A 24,110-nucleotide genomic window follows, 5' to 3' on the forward strand; every position below is an offset into this window, starting at 1 on the left:
ATAATAATGGCAGTTGTTATTGCTACTTTGTATTAATATTAAGATTTTGGTGAAAAAGTAATTTCTATTTTTCTTAAGAGCTGGTATGTCTCTAGTAATATATATTCAATGAAGCTATACTATAGTGTGTTTGAAAGGCAACATCCAGTCCATAGAACATTTTGGTTACAAAGATAGGCAGGGTCATTTGTTTATTCATTCAAAAGCTGTTGGGATTTAATGGATGGCCCTTTTCGTCATATTTTGCTTTTTTACTGCTATTGTATTCATCGAAATTTGTATGGTATTTGTGATGATGAATACACCTGTGAACGCCAAAGTCAGAATTGGTTTTCTCAAATGTATTAATAAGTTTATAATATTAATCTTTATTTTATCCCATTTGATATATCGATTTGTTCCTCTTTTATTTATACAATTTGTGTTTGTATCGTATATTTATTGTATACATATTTATCCAATTTTTTTGCCCACTAAGTATAATTAAAATAATGTCATAACTCATATTAAATGAATGTAGATTTAAGCCACTAAATAACACAAAAGTGTTGAAGAAATTATAGTATTAAAAAAAGAAAAGAAAAAATCCGAAATTAATTTTTCCCCAACCCATTGAACTTGAAAATGTAATTAACTCGAATATATCACCTTATATTCATTGATATTATATTTATTTTAAACAAATTATATTGTTTTAACAAAGGGTTACTACTACATTTATAATAATATATAATATTTTATATTATTAACAACTAAAACTGTATCAATTCAAATGATGTATCAACGTCACTTCATCAACATGATACTTTTGTTTTTTTTTTGCCCGGTAATATTTGTTTTAAGTCTACTCTTTATTCTATGGCGATTCTCAGATTATATTTGGAGATTGCAGGTATTGATAATATTTTTTTTAATAAGAAGCCTATCTAGTAAATATTTAGTAATTCTCTCGTGTAAATACAGTTCGTTATCTTTCGATTATCTGTATTAACAATGTACTTTGATATTGTGATATAAGTCCAGAGCAATTTCAATTACTGATATAATTTTATTTCTGTTCATATCCGCATCATTTATCGTTTAAATTGAAACCATTACGTACGTAGTGGTATTTCCATAGTTTGTTGGTCAGTTAGAGTAACATTTTTTTGTCATTTAATTGATGTGCGTAAATATTAGAAAAAAATGAGGCAATAAAATGTTAACGGCTGATTACTAAGATAAAAATACCGGCAAAATGGTTAATGGATCTTGTATTCAATTTTTTTATGAGAAAATGCGGGAGTATAATATAATTCTTCTTAATATAGATCATATTATGACTTAAGAATAAATGAAGAATTTTATTTAAAATAGACTGTTTAGCTGCAGTTGTTGAAATCTTGTTAGAATAATTGTGCAAGCACTTGATATCAGTACTAGAGGAACAGATAGTGGTATATCTGATCTAAAGTAATAGATAGAATCTAAGCTGCATGCCTTTGCATTTCTAAGTTGACAGAAAATTATTTAACGAATGATTTATTTTGCTAAATTGTTTTGTACGGCCCTCTGATTTTATACTGATACAGTCTGACATCTGTAACATCGAAATATTCCAATTATCTCCAAGATTGTTTTATAATTAAACTAAAATTAATTAAAATAAAAATTAATCAATATAACTTATAATATTAATAATTTACTTTAAAAACTGTTTTGTTTTACGCAAAGAAGAGGCGACTGATTGAACGGCGATACTAAGCGAAACTGATGGCCTATTAGAAAACAGACAAGCTCTCTTCTAAAGGAACGGCCACAGTGATGTAGGTGGTCGTTATTCCGTCTGGAAGTCTTATAGTTCTTATAAAAATTATTTTTGAGCATCGACTGTACCTTCGTTCGCTAGCTTGCCTTTGAAAATCTTCGAAATGGTAAACCCAAATTTCCAAGGTACCCCTCTACGGAATGGTTTTCCAAAGTTTGGCGATTCTAGAATCCAATAGTATACGGCTAAGAAATTAAGGTATTGCAATACGCCTTTGGAAGCCGGTCACCTTGAACTGCAAGCTTCTGTCCAAATTCTAGTAGACTATGCTGATTCTTAGCGATTTAACTTCTCATTTAGTGGTCTTACGCCTTGAACTATGATGCATATGCTGCGAATCCACGGACTAGGGGTGTTTTTTAAAGCTTGAGTGTTTCTTACTTCGAATAGTCATCGCCTTTGAGGCAAGTTAAGGACTTTCATTTTACCTTTGTGACCGCACAACTTCAGCCGCATATTTCCGCCCAAACTCCAATTAACATACTACTTAACAAGAGATATTCATTCATTTTAAAAAATAACGGAATAACATCTAATTGATATTATTTACGAAATGAAACAACTTACTGTAAGAAAAGCTGTGTGTCACCTCATTTGGTAACAGGGTTTTGTGCTAAAAAGATGTGTCTCCTTATCTGTGTAAAACATGATTGTATCACAAATTTGCTGATGAATACGGCATATTTATTGGAAATAATACGATATAGCTTAAATATCATTTGTCGAAAAAACAATGAATTAACAGTAATGAAATTTCCTACCGAATTTCGGTGAAAATCAGATAGTTGAAAACCTATATCCATTGGTGTAGAGAAGGACTTCAAAAGCTCAGGTATTAGTCCGAATGGTCCTCCCAGTGAAACTTTATGAAAACTTTTGAGAGCAACATTTTCTCGTTTCTTTACCTTGACTATAGGCTTCAAAGATGCTTATAATCCATATTACTTAATGAGCACCTGTTTCATAATGACGCTGTTGTCAAGTAAGTTATCAAATAACAGGAAATTAATGTAATAAAAACATAATAACACTGTAATTATATTGATAAAGGGTTATGTATTAGGCGGAATTAATTCGTACTCTTTGATTAAAAATAGTTTTATTTATAATGAAAATATATTGAAAATCATTACATTACTTTTTCTCATCTTTCAAGCAATAGATGAATTGTGTGTCGTCGATTCAATCTCCACAAAATAAAGAGTTGGGGAAAAAGTAAATTGGATTATTAAGTTCAAACACAATATGTATGTCGAGGATCTCTATTATTTTTTCTGGAAAAATTATAATTCCATCGCTGTAGAGCTTCAGAGATTTCTGAGCAAAAAACTGGACCAAGATGGCACGTTATTATCATACGTAATTCGCGTTTCATCGCTCGTAATTATTTATTTTGTTTCAAAAATGGCTTGATTTCGTTTCATTTTATCTCATTTCTATTCGCAAATAGAACCTCGATCCACTAAACCAATCTTGGTGGAACCCAAGCTTCTATCGAACTTCTTTTATTATCCAGTTTTATATAAACGGTCCGAAAGTGCTTTGTGGTCGATGTTTAGTTTCGTAGCTTACGTACGCTATGAAATGAAACATGTCGGTCTACCTCTATATGTTTTTTTCACAATTGCCAGGTCTAGATGGCATACATCTTTGATATTGAAATATCTGACTTTGAGCGTCACACGGTTTTCAGTGAGCATACATTTTGTGTTCCCTTTTCGGATGTAAAACAGCAAAATATGACAAAGTAATCTTCTGGAATATCCATTTTCAAGCCGCATGAACTTTTGATTGAACAAACGAATGACGCTATTTCTATATGTAAAATGTTGGACTATTACCTTTGAGACGCGCTATAGTATGACTACATTGAATTAAGCAATAACTCATGCTCTGAAAATGTATTGCTTTATTACCACTTTTTCAATTAGTACTAACCTTAAAAAAGGATCCTTCCTGTTGAACTTTCATGATATTCTACTCATAAGTTTGTGAGTTATTGTGCTGATAGTGATGAGAGTAATATTACTTTTGTTAATTTCAAAACAATGGATCAAAAGCAATTTCATGTTTTAATTTTACACTGCTTCTTGATCAACAATAAAACGTTGGTTTGTTGACTTTAAACGTGGTCGTAGAGATACTGATAATGCAGAACGTCCAAATGAGGTGGTAATACCAGAAGACATCATGAAAATCCACAAAATGGTTTTGAATGATCGAAAAGTGAAATTCCATGAGTTACCTAACATCGTAAAGATATCAAAGGAACTTGTTGGTTTTATATTACATGAGCAATTGTCTATGAGAAACCTCTGTTTAAAGTGGGTGCCGCGTTTGCTTACTGTTTACCATGTTTAAACTTAACAAACCGGAATTTTTGCGGCGATATGTGACAAAGGGTCCTTCACTCCGGAATCAAAACAATCGTCATTTGAGTGGGCAGCAACTGGTAAAAGGCCTGTTTTAAGGCAAAAGATAAATCGTTCTATAAAAGTGGTACTAAAATTTTAGAGTGGCGCTGGAATAATTGTGTGTCTCTTGATAGAAATTTCGTGGACGAATAAAGCTAATTTTGAAAAAATAATCGTGTTTTCTTTGTTACTCTTAGAACTGTTCAGCCCATGTGGTAATACATAACTTTAAAGTAATCTATTATGACACGACTATGATTATCACGTTATAAAGTCACAGTTTAAATCAACACACAGTTTAAGCGCAATTACAGTTGGTAGTGATCTCCATTTACTTAGTTTTATTTAGATTTATCAGTTTATGATTGATGTTGAAAATTCAATAGCTCTCTACACTTGAAATGTTTGTGATATATCCAATCATTATCACTAATGATAATTTAACTTAAAATCCAGCCATTTCTGTAATTGGACCCAATTTCCTTCCATATTCATTATCTCCAGCTTCCAATGATTTAAACAATTCTTATATTCATCGAGTTTTCATTAAATTCTAAATATTATAATAGCTGGCTTGGTTGGCGCAGTGGTCAAAGCGTCCGGACGGTTCCCTTGTTGCGATAGTTGCGGGTTCGAATCCTGTTGAGTATGGTCGTAAATTTATGTATGTGATTGTTCTTAAGACAAAAGTGTAAGATCCGACAAGGAAAATGATCCCAGTTACGCCAGTAACCAGGCTGGGTAAGGCTGGATGTCTTCTCGGATGGTTTCTAAGTTGTTCACTGACCCGTCGGTAGGCTTAATGTCGAGGACCGTGGTTCGGAGCCCACGTTAACCCTAGTTTGTAAAGGGAACACTCTAAAATATAACAAAAATAAATATAATGACTATAAGTCCAAAAGTGTATCATATTAATAATTGTTTATATTGTGATATATGCATATATGGAAAATATATTGTAGATTTTTTAAAATTTAAATCAATATTTTCATATTGATATAAACATAATTAAAATGTTACAAATATAAACAGCAATCAAATGAAGAAAAAATCTGTGGTCCAAAAGTTATTCAATAAAAACTGTTTACACACAGATATAGGTTATTCTGACATATTAACATTTAAATCGTAGGTTTTTTTTTGTAATTTCGAATCAATATTGTTGTAGTTTTAACACGCCTTACATAATTATTGGAGATAACGTCGTGGATCCTCGTTTCGGCTAGATTTGGTTTTTGACCTCACCGTATACCAACTCAGGCGACCTTCTATTAACAATTCGAACTTTATTGCTTTTCTTAAAGTTTTTTTTTCACTCCCATAAAGTATGGCACGCTGTTTGACCAGTCAAAGTACGTCGGGATATGTCATTTTGGCGGACGTCGGTAATTTGTTGCGACAAACCGTTTGCTATCTTAATCATACGTATTATGTCAATGAGCGTGTGTCCCTGACTCTTAGGAAAATTACTTATTTATTACAAAAAAAAAGTAAAAGGTATAGTTGCATAGGAAAAATTAAATATTTATCGTGCGGCTTTAGTAGTATCATTCAGTTGTCCCCTTTAAGAGTCCTTACTATTCCTAGCGTTGATAAATAAACAATTGTTCGCTCGGAAGACTTTAGACGTTCAACTGAACTTTGGTTAAATGTTTATGCGTTTTAATACAAAGTTGACATAATAAATGTACAGTTATTGACACAAATAACTAAATAAATATTGTTATTTACTGTATATTCACTATTGCAAGTTCGGTGATGTAATTGTATCGAGTCTTTCAATAAGGACGGGTCAATGTTGAATTGGAATGAAACGTCACACACGCGTAGATATTAACGAAATTCTTTTTTAAGATGAAAGTTCAATGTAAGTCATCAGTTATTAGGCTGTCTCATATATTAGGATGAATTTGAGCGATGGCCTGTATATACAAGATACTACTATGATAGTAAAATAATCGTTGAATTGTTTAAGTTTTTTATATGTCGTGGTGTTATATGTCTTGCCTTATATGTTTAATCTTAGTGTCTGATACATTACGAATATAGTATTAAATTATAAAACAAAAGATTTTGTTTTTCCAAAGAGACTGTCACTTGTTTAATTTAAAAGATGTGCGTTGAGTTTTTCTGTAGGAATGTTCGTCGGGCAGGTCAGTCGAAATGTGCGGCTGTCGATGCGATTGTTTGTCTGAACACTCACTACTATTTTTGGTAGGAATTTGCACGAGAACTAAAAACACTGCTTGGAGGAATACTTGTTTATTTCGTTATTGAATGATACATGTGGTCGATGGGAGGATTGACAGGATATTAGGTTAGGTAAAGGAAGTACGGTAGCGCTGCGGAAGTGGTACTGTTACAAGGGGATGGAGAAAAGAAAAGAGAGTGAGACTTTTTTTTCGTTTTCTAGATTGACCAGCTAGAACCAAATGGTCTCTGCGGCTGTCTGGCCTAAAGGGTCGTGGCGGTCGCCACATTTCCAACCCGATTCATTTTTTCCGCAGACCGTTTTCATGATATCTTTAATTCGGCGGTATTAAAGTTCAAGTGTAATTACGCGTATATTCTAAACAGGTGTATTTTCAATTGTATTCCTTAAAAGATATATAATTCCCTGTAAAGGGATTAGAACGATGTCGTGATGACACTTAAAATATTGATAAAAAAGCAACTAAACTAACCTTTATATATTTTTTATGTTTTGTGTATACCTAAAGAGTAATAGTTATATATACGTATGATTTGACATCTGTCGATTAGACTGCTTATACGTAGACTTATAAACTGGATTAGTCACTTTATTAATGATCCAGATTAAAATTGAATATTGTCGGTTATTTTCGGTTTTACTAATTTCAATGATTATTTACAAATATTTTATTTGTAAAATAAATCGATTATTTTTTTCTTAAATTCTTAATTAAATAAAAAATAATAATAACAAAATATAAGAAATTTGATCTGATTTGACTCCACAGAAATTTTTAGTTCCAGTTCTACTACATTTTTAGAACTTTAGCTTTCTTTTGTTAAGTAACTTCGGTACTATTTTTAATTGAACTGTCTTGAATACTGGAAAAATCCTTTTAGGGAGGCAATAGTTTGAAAGAGATGAAATAAATTAGTTCTGTAACGTTTTATAACAGAGTTAGGTATTTTCAATAGTAATTTTTTCAGTTTCATTTAGCGAAAACATTCTACGTACCTCATCACCTAATAAGCCGAATTTTAATAGATAAATTTATTTTTATGATCGTCGGTCTATCTAATTATATAACGGGTATGTCCTTTAAGACACCCAGGCAGACAATTCAATAACAATTAATCATTTTTAAAGATGATACATACAATTCCAGTTAAGATAACGAGTACGCGGTTTAATCCACGGGAATTTGCAATTTGGGTTTCGCGGTAACCTTGGGGGACATCGTTCAGACGACGATGTGTCAATGGTTAATTTCCTTTTGCTGAGCAATTCCAATTTACTCGGCCTTTTTATTGACCGGATTTACATGCTCTTGATTCCTATGAAACGAAAAGTTTAATGATAAAATCCTGAATTTTTTAAATTCTTCTGTTTTTTTTTACATCTTACATTAGATATGCTTAGTACAAACTTAATGTACAAATTTATTTATTACCGTTGGTGGATGAATGCACCAATAAAATGATCAGAGCGGTAGATATCAGTATATATTTTCCAAATTAAGATTAAATTAGGCTGCTTAAGCTCAAGTTTATACAAGTAAGTTGGTATGGTTTGATGATATTTAATTTTCTGATTTTTTGTGCGTTTTCAAATAGTTATAGTGTTGCTTCCACATTGCTGTGATTTAGTAACCTTTTTTCATGTTTTAAGGAAAAATCTTGTATAACTTCGTAAATCCATTCGTGATTTCGAAGATATCGTGCAGTTCTTCGTTGGATATGTCGCGATAAGCATTGGTAATTAATCTAACAACTTCATTTTGGCAGTGTGATTACTAGTCGGTTTGATATCTTAGTGTAAATCCAAATCGGTCTCCAAAAGATCCTAGGTTGTTAGGGTTGGAAGTGTCTTCCGACTAACAAGCAGAGTTATTTGATTTTTAGTCTGACCAGTTTTTTTGACGTGAAGTCATAATAACTATTTTGTTTGCTCCTTTTTTCTAACGTCCTTCTGAATTGACTGCTTTATGATTTTTCGCGGAAAACAGAGTTAATGATATCATCGGTTATAGTTGATTTATATATATTTTTAATATCTGTGATATATCTATTGATGCTAATGACCAGTGAGGGAGATTTTAATAATCTGATTTAAATTTATATATATATATATATTTATTATATAATTAGCATAAGAGATTTGCCGTCACTTGGTTTTGTCGTAAATGTCAATGACGTACAGATCTCGTTAATAATTTTTCATTTTTAATTTTAAGAAAACTCGCTCCTAACACTGTATTTGTACTTTTCTGACAATGTAGAAGTCTCTATTTGGTCTTTGGTTTGGTTTGATTTGACGAAAGTCAAATACTCTTTTTTTGGTAGACATGGTACTTAATAATAAAGGTAACAACGAAAGTCTGCGTATTGTTGTTAAAATGTATGTTGTCTCTCGATATTATTGTTGAAAGTATAGAATCCCTTTGGGTATCCTACTAGTATGGATTCAAATTCTACTTCTTATTTAATTTTGTCACGTAATCTGGTCTAGAATTGTTTTTTTTATTGAAATAAAATTCCTGCTTCCTAAAATTAAGCACAGTACCTAATGTTTTCATTTCATATCAGTAACTGTTAGATCACCATGTTGAAGGGAAAAAATGTTTTATACCCATTTTTTCATTGTTAATACCACTATATCAATAGCATCTAATTCTAGCTTAACAGTAACTTTATAACTTTATATTATATAGCTTAACATATTACTTACATTAAATATATAACTTTATATTTTTATAGCTTAACTTTATACGTATAAAACTATAACTTTATCCTATTTTTGCTTGTTAACACTAACGTGGATTAATTTCTCATTACAAGCTTAATTTTAAATGATTGGTTCAACGTAACGTAATATTAGTTTAGATTTTTCTATTCATCTATGTAATGGATTATCGACTGATTTTGATATATAAGATTTTTAATTTTTTAGCGATTTATTATTAATATATATGATAAAGTTATTAACAATAGATGTTGGTCGAATCACTGCCCGCAAATAAAAAGAAAGAACAAAAATGTTTTAACAAAATAACAAGTTTTGGTGAATGCTATGATCCTTGCAACTTTGTTTATGTTTGTAATTTACAATTTATTTTATTGCGACATTTAAACAATTTAAAAGAACTTAAATTAGCTGTTTGACCTGTTAACTGTCAAATAAATTTATACTTTTATAGTGTTTATGTTTGTAATTAGTTTTTTATGTTTGTTTTTATTTTCTTTAAATGGACTTCAATAAATTTAGTTCGTTAATTTTAAAAAGTTACTTATAAACTCCGCAGGTTTTTCAATAAAACTTCTGGTGGCATTGGGTTGTCAGTAATATTCAAATTAATTCGAATAAGGGAAATCTGATCTGAATGCAGGATTTTACTGAAGATGGGAGGTTTTAGTAGGTTTTATGCCATGTTTGAAGCTTTAAAGCTTTTTCTCAAGAGTAGATTTAACATATTTTTAGTCAGTTTTTAACTTTAGTTGTAACATTAAGTCGTCAAGATTTTCGACTTCGAGTGACCTCGACTTCAACATGCCCAATAGTCTACCACAATCACCAGAAATACCCACCACTATTTATGAATGGATAGATTCATATAATGTATTCTCATCCTTCTAACTGATGCTGCTATTCACACTGACACTTTCTTCGCTCAATTCCACATTATAAAATTACATTAATTATACGGAACGCTTATTTTAAACTGTTATTAAACTTTTCAAAATAACAGTTTTCAATTTGAACCATAACATATAGTCTGTACCATTTTTTAATAGAATAAGTATTGGCGTGTCTCTCTGATATCCCATTAATGTTGCTATCCATTTTTCTCAGTGATTCCTTTATCATTTCAATAATTTTAGAGGTGTATCTACAGCAGATATACCTCTGAATCGGCCGTGATGTAATTTGCTTTTATTTTAATTTTATTACCTTTATAAGGTCAGTATGATTGATTCAATATATTTTTTAAATATTCCATGATGAACATCACCATAATTGAACTCCGCATGTCCATATAGGTTTTAGTATTTGCTTATATAATAGCAATTTATTATTTACTGATAATTGTAATTTTCTTCCAATTAGCCAATACGTTTTCCTATATTTCAATTCCAGTTCTTTTCATTTCTTCTTTATATGTTCCTTCCAGTGAAGTTATTTAGCGTTGTTGCTATATGGAATGATAGTATTATTTAATGTTATTGGTGCTTGTAGGGTCTGTTTATAGGTGAACTACACATGCACAGATTTACTTTAATTCTTATTTTCCAAGCTTGTGTCCAATTATTTATATTGTCACTTGCCTGTTGTAATTTTCGGGAGGCTTCTTCACTATTGTCTCCGACTTTACTGTTCCTCGAACTTATTGAATAACCCAATAATATAAAACACTTGGCAATATAATTATTTGAATAATCATCCAATAATTTAAAATAATTAAGGGGGTGTTCTAGTATAAAAATTTAAAAAAATATTTTTTTATATCTTCAAAATTTATTTTCTTAAGAATATGCCTAAAATTTGAATTATTTTCAGAAATATGGCTACTTTAGTGACGCGGCATCTAAAAACGAAACTTTTTTTTCTAAAAACAAACACATTTTTCTGGAAACGACTTTTTTCGAGCAGAAAGAAATCCAGTATTAAATGCTTTTTCGACCAATCTGCATATGTGGTGAACAGATGTACAAGTACATCTCTGAGAGACAACTTACACTAACATACACTAAATCAGTTCAGTAGAATGTGAGATATCATGTCGACCCTCTCTACGCGTTTAAAGTCCCGTTTTTAGTTGCCGCGCTTTATATGACTGCTTTACTAAAACAGCTATATCTTCGTAAATAATTTAAATCCTCTTCAGGGCATATTCTTGAACGGTTAAGTCGTGAAAAAAATTTTAAAAATCGATTTTTTTTAATTTCTATGTTTGAAAATACCTATCTCAGGTATTGGTACCCTTAAACCACAACAAAATCTTACCTCTCTCGCTTCAACTGTTTCCGCCACCGGTTCCTTCAACAAGTCGCAGTATTCACCGCACCGACGGCGTAGACCCAATTCTCTGTGATCGCCGATATCGCGAAATTTACAGCAAAATATCATCTGCGAAAAAAAAAACGGGAAGAGATATACACGCACAGCGTCGCTCGCACTTGATTCTCGTTATCAGTAGTTTTCGGCGTTTTATCGGTCTGTGGGTCCGGCGAAAGGATCATTTTAGATCGGGACAGAACGCGCGGTGGTCGGGGTTGGCTGTGGAAAGAGTCGTTTCATTTATTTTTATTTATTTTTAGTCAGTCACGCATATTTTGAGTTGTTTTGTGCTACGCTGCGATTGCCCTGTTTGTTTCCATTTAGTGCATATATATATATATATTTTCTTCAGTTCCCTTTAGATTTAATTATTTTTTCTCATTCAGCTTCTCGGTCTGGCCTGGAGGAGCAACAACCAACAAAATGTATATCGGGTATGTTATTATGTATATTTTTTTCTAACATTTTTTGTTGTATTACTAACCACCTATTGTATTGCTGACCAAAAAGGAATAATTGGTTTGTAAATATCATTGAAGGCTATCGAAAAATAACTAAACTTTATAAACTATCAATTATTTTTTGTTAATAGCTCTTACTCTATTAAGTACCTCCTTTAAGTACAGTCAAGGTTGTTCCCTATTGTTTTAATAGTACAAGTACTTATGTACTTCATTGATAAGTTATAAAGACCTAGTTTCCAATAAACTATTAATTTTTGATGACACATCATTCATTTTATATATTTTATTCATACACACGTCATTTTATTCACTATTTCCTTACAGTATTTAAGAAAAAATTGTGTATACTATATATTTTTGTTAAATGATTTTTTAATTACATAGTTTTGCTTCACCTGGTACTATTCAAAGGAACAAATTCAGTATTGAAATTGTTAAATATGTTATCGTTGATATTTTATTTTGTTTATTATTTATTAGATTCTAATTGGATAGTTATTACTAATTATGCTATTTTGATATGTTGTACTATGTTATTTATAACGATCTAATGCATTTGATTTAAAACTGACTCCTCTATATAATATAGTGTGTAGTGTTGTCGAAAATGGATAATTTTTGAGTGTTGACTATCTATCAATTGGCGATAAACGACCTGATTTTAGAACTTATATTGAACTAATTAATGGAATTGCTTAATTGTTGATAGTTTTGTTACTATTAACAATGGAAGATAATGTGGAAATTTTGTCATTAATATTTTGTTGTTCACAACATTTATCATAATATATGCGTATGATGTTCTGCAGTAAGTTAAGTTACTGTGAAATCCAGGATTAGATGTTAGATGTGTTATGTTTTATTAGTGGGAAGGCAGTACTACACAACGTACAAAGGAATTAGAAGTGTATTTCCCCTGTATTACCTATGAACAAGTTTAGCGTTCATTTGCGACCAGAGGGTGCGACTGACAATATATAATTTAAGTATACAAAGTTTAATAAACTATTAAATATGGAACATTTTATACTATCTTAAATATAACTCGGTCAAATACAGAGTACAGTACAATATATATTTTGAGGACTATTTATTTTGAAATGTCTTTTTAAATCTTTTTTTGACAAATATTTATTGTACGTCATCCATATAAGCTGACTTATATTTAGATGTTGCAATAAAAAATGTTTCATTTTTGCCTTTTGCTATTCTGTTCATTTTTCTCATCCACCGAAACAAACAACACCTAACCATTATCTTTCTCATTACGTCTCGTTGAGAATGCTCAATACAGTTGAGCATTCTCAATGTTTTGAAAAATACAGGCATTTGGTCATATAAAATATGATATACCGTCAGGCTTTAATAACTTCACTGTTCATCTCAATAACATTTCCTGACATATTTGGATCAATGTTTTCCTTTTTCTATGCTACAACTAAAATAGAGGCATGTTATATTTTTCAAATCAGTCACATATAATTAACATTATAAAAGACTTACAATTTAAATAACAACTGGAAACCGTATCTCTGTTAACCAATACTCTTCCACATTTCGGTTGGCAGTCAGCCCGTGTAAAATGTACATTATAAACCCTTTTCCTCTTATTTAATACCTCACAAGAGATTCCCATCAGTTTTTCATTATTTATTGCTATAAGATATTTCTGACATAGAGCAGGATCCCTAGGAAAACTGTGCATCCTATTTGAGACGGTAGTAAATCCTGGGATGCAACACTTGAGATGTCTTCAGATTTAAACACATCATTTTAACTAAAAAAGAACCACAAAAACACAGTTAACAAAATAAGAATATTTAACACGTAAGTTTATAGGTTTTTTAAGTTTCCTTTGTCAGCCATCTTGAAAAATGCTCCAATTCGAAAGAAACGCTTTCAACAAAGTTGTGTCGAAAGAAATTAAACCGAAATTCTTTGGATATAAATGAAATTGTTACTATAGGAAATATATAATTATCAAAAAAGTCCAAAATTTCCAGTAATCTCTTGATTGTTTCTACCAAATATAAACACACGTACTCTATGACTTCTTATTTTCTAGAATAGCCCCCAGAAAACAAAAACTGTCAAATTTTAGCTTTGCTACCAGATTTATAGCTCGAGCCACCTAGTCGCAAATAAACAAACTAAAACACTGTTTCGCATACGCCCATTTAAGATACCCTTCTAAATTCTAAATATTTTGTGGAAGTACTATAAATGTATCTTTAAATTGATTTATCGCCATCGTGTCTTTTGATACGCCATGCTGTTAAAAATGAATACTGTTATACACTAGTCGGTGCCGACTAACTTACATTTTGTTATTACAATAACTTAAAAACTAAGCATGTATCTAGGTGAACCCTTCGGTTCTGACTTAGCTTCTACAGTAGTAATATTCATGTGTTAACACTGCTGTTTTCTTCTGTTAAATAAACTTCACTGCACTACATCAAATGGTTTGATTATTTTGGGTACTGTTCGAGTTATCCAAGAAATATAATATTCTTATCTCCTCTTGTCTTTTTGCGATCTTATTGATTTACTGAATATCTGGACGCGTCTACGATACTTCCTGTGACTTTGTTTGGACAAACTTGTATTTTATTTACTTGTGCAGCAGTAACTTATTTACAGATAATTAAAATTTTCTTCCAATGAATCAATACATTATCTCATATATTGCAATTCAACTTTTTTGCTTTGTAATACGTTTTACTTCTATTTATAATATTTGTAGTATCGCCAGATTTTAACAGGTCATAACATATAAGTTGTATAGTCGATGGTACTGATTCGATACATTTCTATGTTTAGAACCATCAAAATTTGACCTGTTTTAGATGACCGACCATAAGTAACTAATTTTTAATTGATACTTCTCTGTGTTAGAAACATGTGGTACCTATTTTTTCTATTCAAAAAAAAATTGATTTGCTTTTGGTGGCATCGTCACTTAATGCTGTTCGAATTTGTTTCATTTAAATATTCACTCAATAATTTGTCCATAGATTTATTTACTCGCTATTTGCTGTAAATTGCAACAAACAAGTTTTCTACTAGATATAGTTTCCTACTTTTATAACTTATAATAAAAAACCTTGGGTGTGGATTGTATCTTTTTAGTTAGCTATTAATAATCATATTACTAGTGTTAAAATTTAGAGTAATTCGTTGTCCATTTTGAATTATTTCCAGTTCCTTGTCCTTACTCAAAATTTTATAAGAGTTTAAAAGAGAAACTATATCTGAAATATATGAATTTTTAAATTTAGTTTTTATTGTTTCTAATAGATATTTTTGGTATCAATCGTATATTTTAGGTCAAAGAAATAAAGTGCATTATCTTGAGGATTTATTACACGCTTTTTTCTTGACTGACTTTTAATAAAAACATTACAATAATTAATATTTTTATGTATTACTTTAATGTGTTTTTATTATTTATTTTTAATGAAAATCTAATTGTATGTCTAAGTTTAATTAATTAATGCAAACGAGAAAATGCTAATTATTCCGTCAGTGTTAATAATTTGGGAAAATACACATTTTTTTCACTTTTGTAATTAATAGTGTTCATTATAACAGCGTATAGTAGCTTAAAATTAAATAAAAAACTGACGTCAAATATATTAATGGTAATTAGCACTATCAATAAAACGAGATATTACAAAATGTAGTACCTATATTTGTTGATATATTGTTGAATATTATTAATAAATATAACAGAATCAGATTTATTTACAGTAGGATCACATATTGATTCTTTACCTATTTGTCCTCTTTCCTCAAAAGAAGGTAAGTGTTATTGCACTTGTAAGGGCGTGCATAGATCACATTCCATTTGTAATTTTTTTTGCGTTATCATATAAGGAGAATGATTAATGCTATTTAATTGACGTTGGTAGATCTTAATAGTGATAGTTTTATTCCTTTTGGTACCATTATTTTGGAATTTCTGACTATGGGTATGGTATTCTGTTTTCGTTATGTCAATGATTCCGAGAGATATCACCTTATTTTGATCTTTCTATTCGTAGATTAGCAATTTTCTTTGTACTAAACTATGCAAATACAGTATTCGAAATGTTTGCAGTTTGTTGTCAACTTTTGACATTTCAAGCTCGATGATGGTGAGTTCAATATGATAATCGATATGATGACTGTAAGCTTCCACAGGTATTTGATAGTTCTCATCGTCGGTCTCATCGTTTATTCAATTTTAGCCTGTGTAAATAAGAAATATATCACTAATAATGGAGAAAAATAATTTGCGACCAATGCAATGACATTCTTGGGCCTAATGAATATTAATCATCAATTATAATGTTATATACCCTCCGGTTGCTATTTTTGATATATCGTGTCACAATAATTGCTATTTGTTTTATCACTATTAAAGCAGTGACAATAGAAGATAATAATTATAATATTATTTTTATTATTTTTCCGTGATAACATGCAGTTTAAGTACGATCTAAATGACAATGCAAAACCGTGCCTTATTAATAAATACGGATTTACATACTACGAAAATTAACGAATTAGGATATAACATTTTTAGTACGTATTTGCTGTTGATGTAAACATTAGGTAGATGTGTTAAGTGTTGTTGGGTATATATGGATACACAAACATCCAAATTACTATCACAAAGTATCACGGTGACGGTGGTACCTCTGTCACACATGTTCTGCCTACTTTTGGGGTGTCGTTACTAGGTGCATCCGAAATTCCTCAGGCATTTTTGGACGCCATTCCAAAAGAACAGTTTCTTCTTTGACCTAAATCATTCATCGAAGCTTTTTTAATAAGGCTTTTTAATTCTTCGAAATCGGCGAAGTTCGATCAATGCACAGTTCAAAATTATCATCTGGTGTCGGTAACATCAGTGTTAACTGTTTCTTCAAGACCAAATCCAGACCCAATCATGGTCTTGCGATAAAAGCGATTTGGTCTCGCATTCGATGGGCCGGCTTCACCTGGTCGTAACTGTGATTGTTTTCGCTTAGGATTTTTCAAGTAAATCCATCACAAACACCACCCGTTACTATTCGATACAGAAATTATTATGAATGGAAATAATTTTGAAGCAACATTTCACTTAGGGTTTTTCAATTTTCTAATTACCTGTCATTCAATTCATGTGCCACCATCTTCACATTTTCTGGATCTTTCTCATCGCTTGTAATCACTCAGAAATTGAGCTATTCCGCATTTTCTAATGTTTTCGGCCTTCCCGGACGTTCTTTGTGTTGAATACTAAAATCATTACATTTGAATTATTTAAACCACGTTTAGCATGTTCTTATGCTTAGAGAATGTTCACCGTAAATACTTATTAGCAAATGATGACTTTGTTCTATGTTGCCACTGCACATTTTCAGGCACAAAACTTTTCGACTTTTTCAAAAAAATTATATATCTATAACGCTGTTTTTTTTTGGCAGAACGTAACTTGTTTAGTTTTGAGGTTTAATGTGAGTAAAATAAAATAACATATGTATCAAATGGTGACATATGTAATATAACTAGTGACATCTGTTACAAAATTGGAAAGTATTGTCCGACAGTAAAGTACATCTGGTATATTAAAAGAAAAATGTGATTGCAATTTACCGCTTGTCCGTTGAAGCTAGATGCGATTGCTAGTTTAGGACACTTAAGGGTGATAATTTTAAGAGTAATAGATAAACAACGTTTATATATATTGATAATTGTATAGATAAACACTACAGGTAGAAGCATCAGTTCATAATCGAATAGGATAAAATATATATACAAACATCTAGTACTATGTGTAAAAGTGCAAATTGTATATACAATTCTTTTTTTTTTCAGAAAATATGCATACAAAGTAAATGTTATATTACATACGTAAGTTAATAAATCAGGTATTCAAATATTTATCAAAGACTACAGGATATAAAGTTCAGGTATATTCTAAATATATCTCAAATATGTTAAATAAGTGTAAAATTACACATTTTAAAGAATAGTAAATTTTATTCACGTATTCAATTCAAATTTTCTCAATTTAATTCATACTGAGCATATATATATACTTCAATAAATCCCTTTTTGTGGTAATCACATCTTGTTCAAAATTTGTTTTATTATAGTCCATATGGTCTTGCTGTCGACTCTTATAAAGCGCAAAACCTCCGCGAAAAACTTTTTTTCCTGGTATCTGCCATTTTTCTGTTGGGTTCAATTAATGGATTTATCTCATCACCGATGGTTGGAAATTGGTCGACCAGTTGGTTCTTACTGAGCAATTATCTTCCCTACCATTACGTCAAATATTTTATAATCGATAGTGATATAATCATATCAAAAATTTAGTCTCTTATTTGATGATCTCGCAGATACTGAACTTGCTAATCCCAATCACCTTTACCATTTTGTTCACAGTTTTGTTCAAATCTAATTTATTTCGATAGTTATACAAAAATTTCATGACCTTCTGGATGGTGGTTATTAAATCCTATCAATCTTTTCGTCTTTATATCAATGATACAAATCAAGAAAAAGACTGTACAGCAGAATAGCTATAGAAGTCGTCCACTTATGTCGTAAATTCGTTAGGCAGGAAATAGAAAACTTAATCGCTTGTAAGTGTTTTTTAATGGTAAAGATAATATATACTAGTGATTCGATAAATAAATGAACACACATACAGTATGTATACTCATTTTGTTACAAGATGTGCATATGCAGTTTGATGTTTGATTGTGCTAGGAATCACTTTTCCAGGAATATATACGCATAGTTTCCTTTGAGGGTTGAGTCATGCGAGATGTCGTACCATCTTTGGATAGACAAGTTTAATGCTATGGAATGTCATCACGAAGTCTATTTAGTGTTACGAATTATGAATGGTTTGTGGATGGATATAATTCTTCTCTGGCAATGCAATGACGGTTACTTGTACGCCACTTTCTTATTGTGTAATTTCACTAATGTTACAAAGGTGTTTAACAAACACCACCGACATATGTTTCTGACGCCTAATCGTCTAAACAATTATATCCCCCTCCGTGATATTTCATATACATTTTGTATAATTGAGATATCTATACTTTGAACAGTTGTGCGAAAAACAACTTTTTCATAATTTTAGAATTCATTCAAACATTAACAACATTTGTTATTTTGATGTTAATATCAAATAAATGTTCGTACACGGAACTACTTTTATAATAATTCGTCTGTAATTATTTTGTCACACATTTACTTCTCCGTTTTCTTGATTATTGTAGTGATAAATATTATTATCGTGTTTTTATAAATTGTATGTGGTTGAACCGTATTCCTGATACGTGAACAGACAATGGATTGATATTATATAGAAATCGTTTTGATGTAGTTGTATAGCATATGTTAATTAAAATATTTTTAATCATTATCTACAACATGTTCGCATCTTTCTGGCAATATTGCGATACCGTTGGCATATTTCAGAGTTCTTGCAACGTGTGATCGAGATTTGTCATGCAATAACTGCCTCTGTTAGTAGATTATGTGTTAGTAGATATCTGCAGATTTTCATTCAGTTTTAACAATTCGTAATTCCCTAAACCTTCCTGATTTTCACCCATGACTTTCTGAGCTGGTAATGTCTTAATACAGAGCAATGGGGTCGCGATGTTGAAACGATTCAAAATGGCATTTTCAGTCAATTAATATGGTAGCCATTTTCCCTTCAGTTAGATTTTCCCATGATATGTTAATGTCTAGAGTCAACTGTCAACTCATCAGACTGTTAAGCTGTCTGAAAGTTGTTTTACTTTTACATTTTTGAAACCAAAATCGGCAATTGTTAAAAGTGTTTGATGGACTTTGGCAACTGATTTTTGTTTTTTTTTTGAAGTGCAAAGTTTTTGAAGTTCGGAAGTGCAATTTTGAGCGTTCCATAATTAGCGTCTGAATAGCTCAGTAATGCTAAATAAAAAGTTGTGATTTTAACTAGTTTTCTTTCTACTCAATAGTTGTTTACGTTGTTAAATTATCAAAAATATAACGTATGCATTATTCTAATTTCTAATTTTAATTCTAATTATTCTAATTCTAATATATTCCGCATCACTAAAACAGATAATTAATAATCTTTTTGAATGTTTTAATTTATCAACATTCAAATATTTACCAATCATTTTTTAGAAAAATTATAAATATTTCCAGATTCATATAATATTAAAATATATATTTTCAAACACGGTTTTTCAAATAAGAGTGACATTATATTGAATATGAGGTCATAGTGAAAATATTTGGTTTGTAAGATATATGGTATAAATGAATTGTGTTAATTTAATTTTTATTACCATAATTAAGAGGCAATTATTTCTCGACCTATTTACCTCATTGCTTTATTGATTAGTATGTTGATATATAAAATTATTAGAGACCTTTACTAACTCGGTATGCGACTTCAATTATTAGTTAAAATCAATCATTCTAAATCTAATTATTCATAATTACATATCAATTGGAAAAATTCAAAATTTAATAGTGCTTTAGATGTAGCTTTACTTATTTTAATTGGTTCTTGCACCATATCTGTCTATAAAATCAAGAGATGGTGATCTATTACAAAACATTTGTTAATAGCTTCTCCCATAGCCACTGTCCTTTACTAATTTGTCTAACACTAACACAAACACTTTGTTTCACCTGACTTGGACCATCTAGGATGGTCAAATCTTTCATCACTAGAGACGTAGTAAACATAGTACACTATGCAGAGTATGATCTACCTATTGATGGTTAGTTACAATATGTTTCAAGCAAATTTAAGTGTTTGTTTTGAAGGACTACAGAAGCAGAATAAGAAATTACATAAGGAAATACAAGATGGGGAAATCACGGTAGAAATATTTTAGCTAAAATTGAATCAGATTCAGCATTCATTTGTTTAAATACCTGTATAACCTATATATGGCTGAAGAACATTGCCAAGGATATTAAAATTGTTTAAATTAATGAATTATAAATTTATACATTTTAATATTTTATAAAAATATTGAAATATAAACCAAATCAAGAATTTGCAAGGCAGTACTAGTATCCGTTATGACATTTACCAGAAAAACCTGACGCAGCGAAAACTTAACTACTACTAGAATCTACTTCGTAGAATAACTGAGAAAACGCTCTTGGACAGAGAAAGAAATAAAAATATAAGAGCATACAAGATTTAAATCATACAGGGTGATAAGGGTGAAAACGACTACATGAGTAGAATGGACTAAAAATCAACATAGGTTGCAGGTGTCCCTAAAACGATAGAGTGATAACTTTCCTAGATTAAAGAAATAAGAGGAAACTACAAAAATAAACATAAAATGTTAAGAAAAGTTGTAAAAGAAAAAAGTTGTAATTATATTATAAACATTTTAGCGTGCAAATAACTGTTGACTGTGTAACTAGTTCAATGTTTCGCTCTTGAGATATTAGCAACGCAGTTCAATTGTTAATTTAAATTTCGTCGAAAAATCCTTAACTCACGTATTCATTCAACCGTTTAAATTTTGATCTTAACGACCAAAACAACTGGTTTTTGTTGGATTTTTCTACGAAACTAGATTGAGTCTTGAATGGTGTTGTTGTATCTCGGGTCTTTTGTTATGTAGTCAAACTCTTTATCAAGTCAACTATATATATTAAGCTCTTAAAATGTGCTTTAACATTAATTAAGTTTATTGGTCTGTTTGTAAGCTATTTTATTCCTAAGGCGTTTGTCGTGATACTCTTTAATAAGTTATTTAATGTGATTATTTTAACAATAACAAATGAGCATATTTTGGTTTCCATAAAATTGTTGCGTTTTTATAGATATTATTACTACATCTTTGATAAAACTATTAAATTAATATATTGGATGTATGAAAAAATTCTAGTTGACGGAATGTTTTGTGTTTTTTACATGAAAATCGTAATTTTTATAATGTCTGTGATGTTACCAGGCTATTTTTACTATCGATTTATTTCCCACAAGTGTATAGCTGTTTTCAATACATATGTTTTAAATTAGTTTATCTATGCACTATATATCATCCAACGAGATGCTATACTCGCTGATATTGGCAAGATTTAGACCCTTCAGTCTGCGAACGATATGTTATTCATCTAGTAGCTGAAAAGCCTCTAGATTTTCATGAAGGTATAGTATAGATTCATGTTTTCCGGTGAACCTTTTGATTTCTTCTTTGATTATAGCGATTCCTAGATCTCTATATTCTTTTAAGTCTTTATTGCATACATAAGAGTGTTGCATTACGTAACACCTTGTTAATTTTTTCTTAACATGTTCTTTCAATTTCAATTTGGTATCCAATGCCATATCTAAATGTTTGGCACTATCTCCATATAGTATTAATAGTGCTATTTAAGTTCAAGACTTATGGTAGTCTTTTGTTTGACATGTTGATAGGAATTAGTTAGCTAATTCCGAAGTTTCTTTATCTTCTTCTTTTTTATCCACTCTTAATAGAGTTGTATCTTCTCCAGTTTAAGTATATCACTAGTATAGGTCATAAGACGCTACAATGGGGTACACCTGCTTGTACATCTTCTTGTTACTATTCTGAATATTTGATGTTAATATCTCGACACATTGTTTTGGAACAATTTTGTTTAGTTTATATATCGAGCTTTCGTGCCAAACTGGGTCGAAGGCGTGTGTTACGTCTAAAAAAAAATTCTTCCCAAAAACGTCCAATGATGTCCCTTATTGTATGGGTCTGGTTGATTATCGAATGTTTTTCCCTGAATTCAAACTAATTATCTGGTATTAGATGATTCTGCTTTATTCTTTTGATTAACATTTTTTCAAAGTTTCGAGACAATTATTAACAAAGGATTAAATCTGTAAGATCAGTCATCATAATTATTTCTAAAGGTTGTCTTTATTAGATTGATAGTTTTATTATATATTTTCTAGACAATTTTTTAAACTTTTCTCCAGTGATTAGATCGAATTAAGATTTCTTTTACTTTCTTTAGATTAAAATGTACTCTTATTTCCTTGGCTAGTTGTTTTGAAGGGACTAGTGTTATATTTGCGATTTTAACTTATCACTAGTAATAACGGTGTAATTCATCTACCCTTTGTTCGGAGTAGCTTCACCTTTAGCTAGATGTTCAGCAAAGAGCTGTGCTTTTTGTTTATTTTCTCTGGTCCATGATCCATTGTTACTTCTTGGTTGGTATTCAGAGCGAGATAAGGAGTCAAATTTATATGCTAATAGCTCTTGTAGATATAAATTGTAGATATATTGGTTCTTTTAGATTTTTCGTTTAAGAGTTTGGACTTCATTTATCAAGTATGGCTTTATCCATTTTGTCCCCCGTTGTCCTTCCCAGTCCAGTTTCTTGCCACCTTTACTTTTTGACTATTTCTGGGACTAATCAAATAATTTTCAAATAAGGTGATACGTGTTCTATTTTCACTCATGTGACTTGTGTTGTGGATTTCGCAAAATTCATATTCAGATATTTGCATGATGCGTTGTTTTAATATCTTTAGAATATTAAAATATATTATACGTTATTCTAAAATTATTCTGAGGACATGTTATCAAAAAATTTCCACACAAAAATTAAATAAAGTAGCCGTATACAAAAATGAAAATAATTTATTCCCATCGTAATGTTGGCTCATTAATTGTGCAATATTGTAATCATGTAATCTTGTTGAGACATATCATTAAGATATCTTACCATATACATTTTGTTCTAACCTTTGGAATGTTTAATTTCAAGAAAATTTGTTGTAATACCAGTATGCTTTAGGTAAATAATACAATTAAGGACACACAACTAATGTTATATTATTCTTTTCATATTTTACGTAAATAAAAATATAATAACTACTCTTTCTAAACTTACACAATGTTGAATTGGAAGAACATTCTAAAAATCCGTTGAGATTTGTAAAAATATTGTTAAAATTACATGTTGTTTAAAATACAATGCTTCGTATTATGCGAACAACGTTTGTTGGTATTGATTTTGATTACCATGGGTATTGTTCTCTATTTTTAAGTATTTAAGCTGGGATTTTATTGGTTTATATTTGATATTAATTAGCTAGATTGCAATTGCGATTCTGGATTTATTATTGACCTTTCTTATCACGATACATGAACGCTACAATAGCATATAGC

General features: G+C 30.4%; 1 protein-coding gene across 9 annotated transcripts in view; it reads left to right on the forward strand.

Moving 5' to 3' along the window:
* Window positions 1-24,110, forward strand: part of Acsl (Acyl-CoA synthetase long-chain) — a 58,533-nt gene that overhangs the window by 15,645 nt on the left and 18,778 nt on the right. For 4 of the 9 annotated variants that reach the window (XM_076414534.1, XM_076414539.1, XM_076414535.1 and 1 more), the window contains exon 2: window positions 11,857-11,904. The exons of 4 other annotated variants lie outside the window; for them this stretch is intronic. In XM_076414534.1, coding sequence (XP_076270649.1) covers window positions 11,894-11,904 — 11 coding nt within the window. In that variant the 5' untranslated portion in view covers window positions 11,857-11,893. Of the gene's footprint in view, window positions 1-11,448; window positions 11,905-24,110 lie in introns of those variants that run through there. One more of the 9 variants, XM_076414538.1, reaches the window with a different exon arrangement.

The sequence above is a fragment of the Rhynchophorus ferrugineus genome, unplaced genomic scaffold (genome assembly GCF_030347505.1).
Source record: "Rhynchophorus ferrugineus isolate W39M unplaced genomic scaffold, kcgeb_rfMv2 rfM9, whole genome shotgun sequence".
NCBI classification, from domain to species: domain Eukaryota; kingdom Metazoa; phylum Arthropoda; class Insecta; order Coleoptera; family Curculionidae; genus Rhynchophorus; species Rhynchophorus ferrugineus.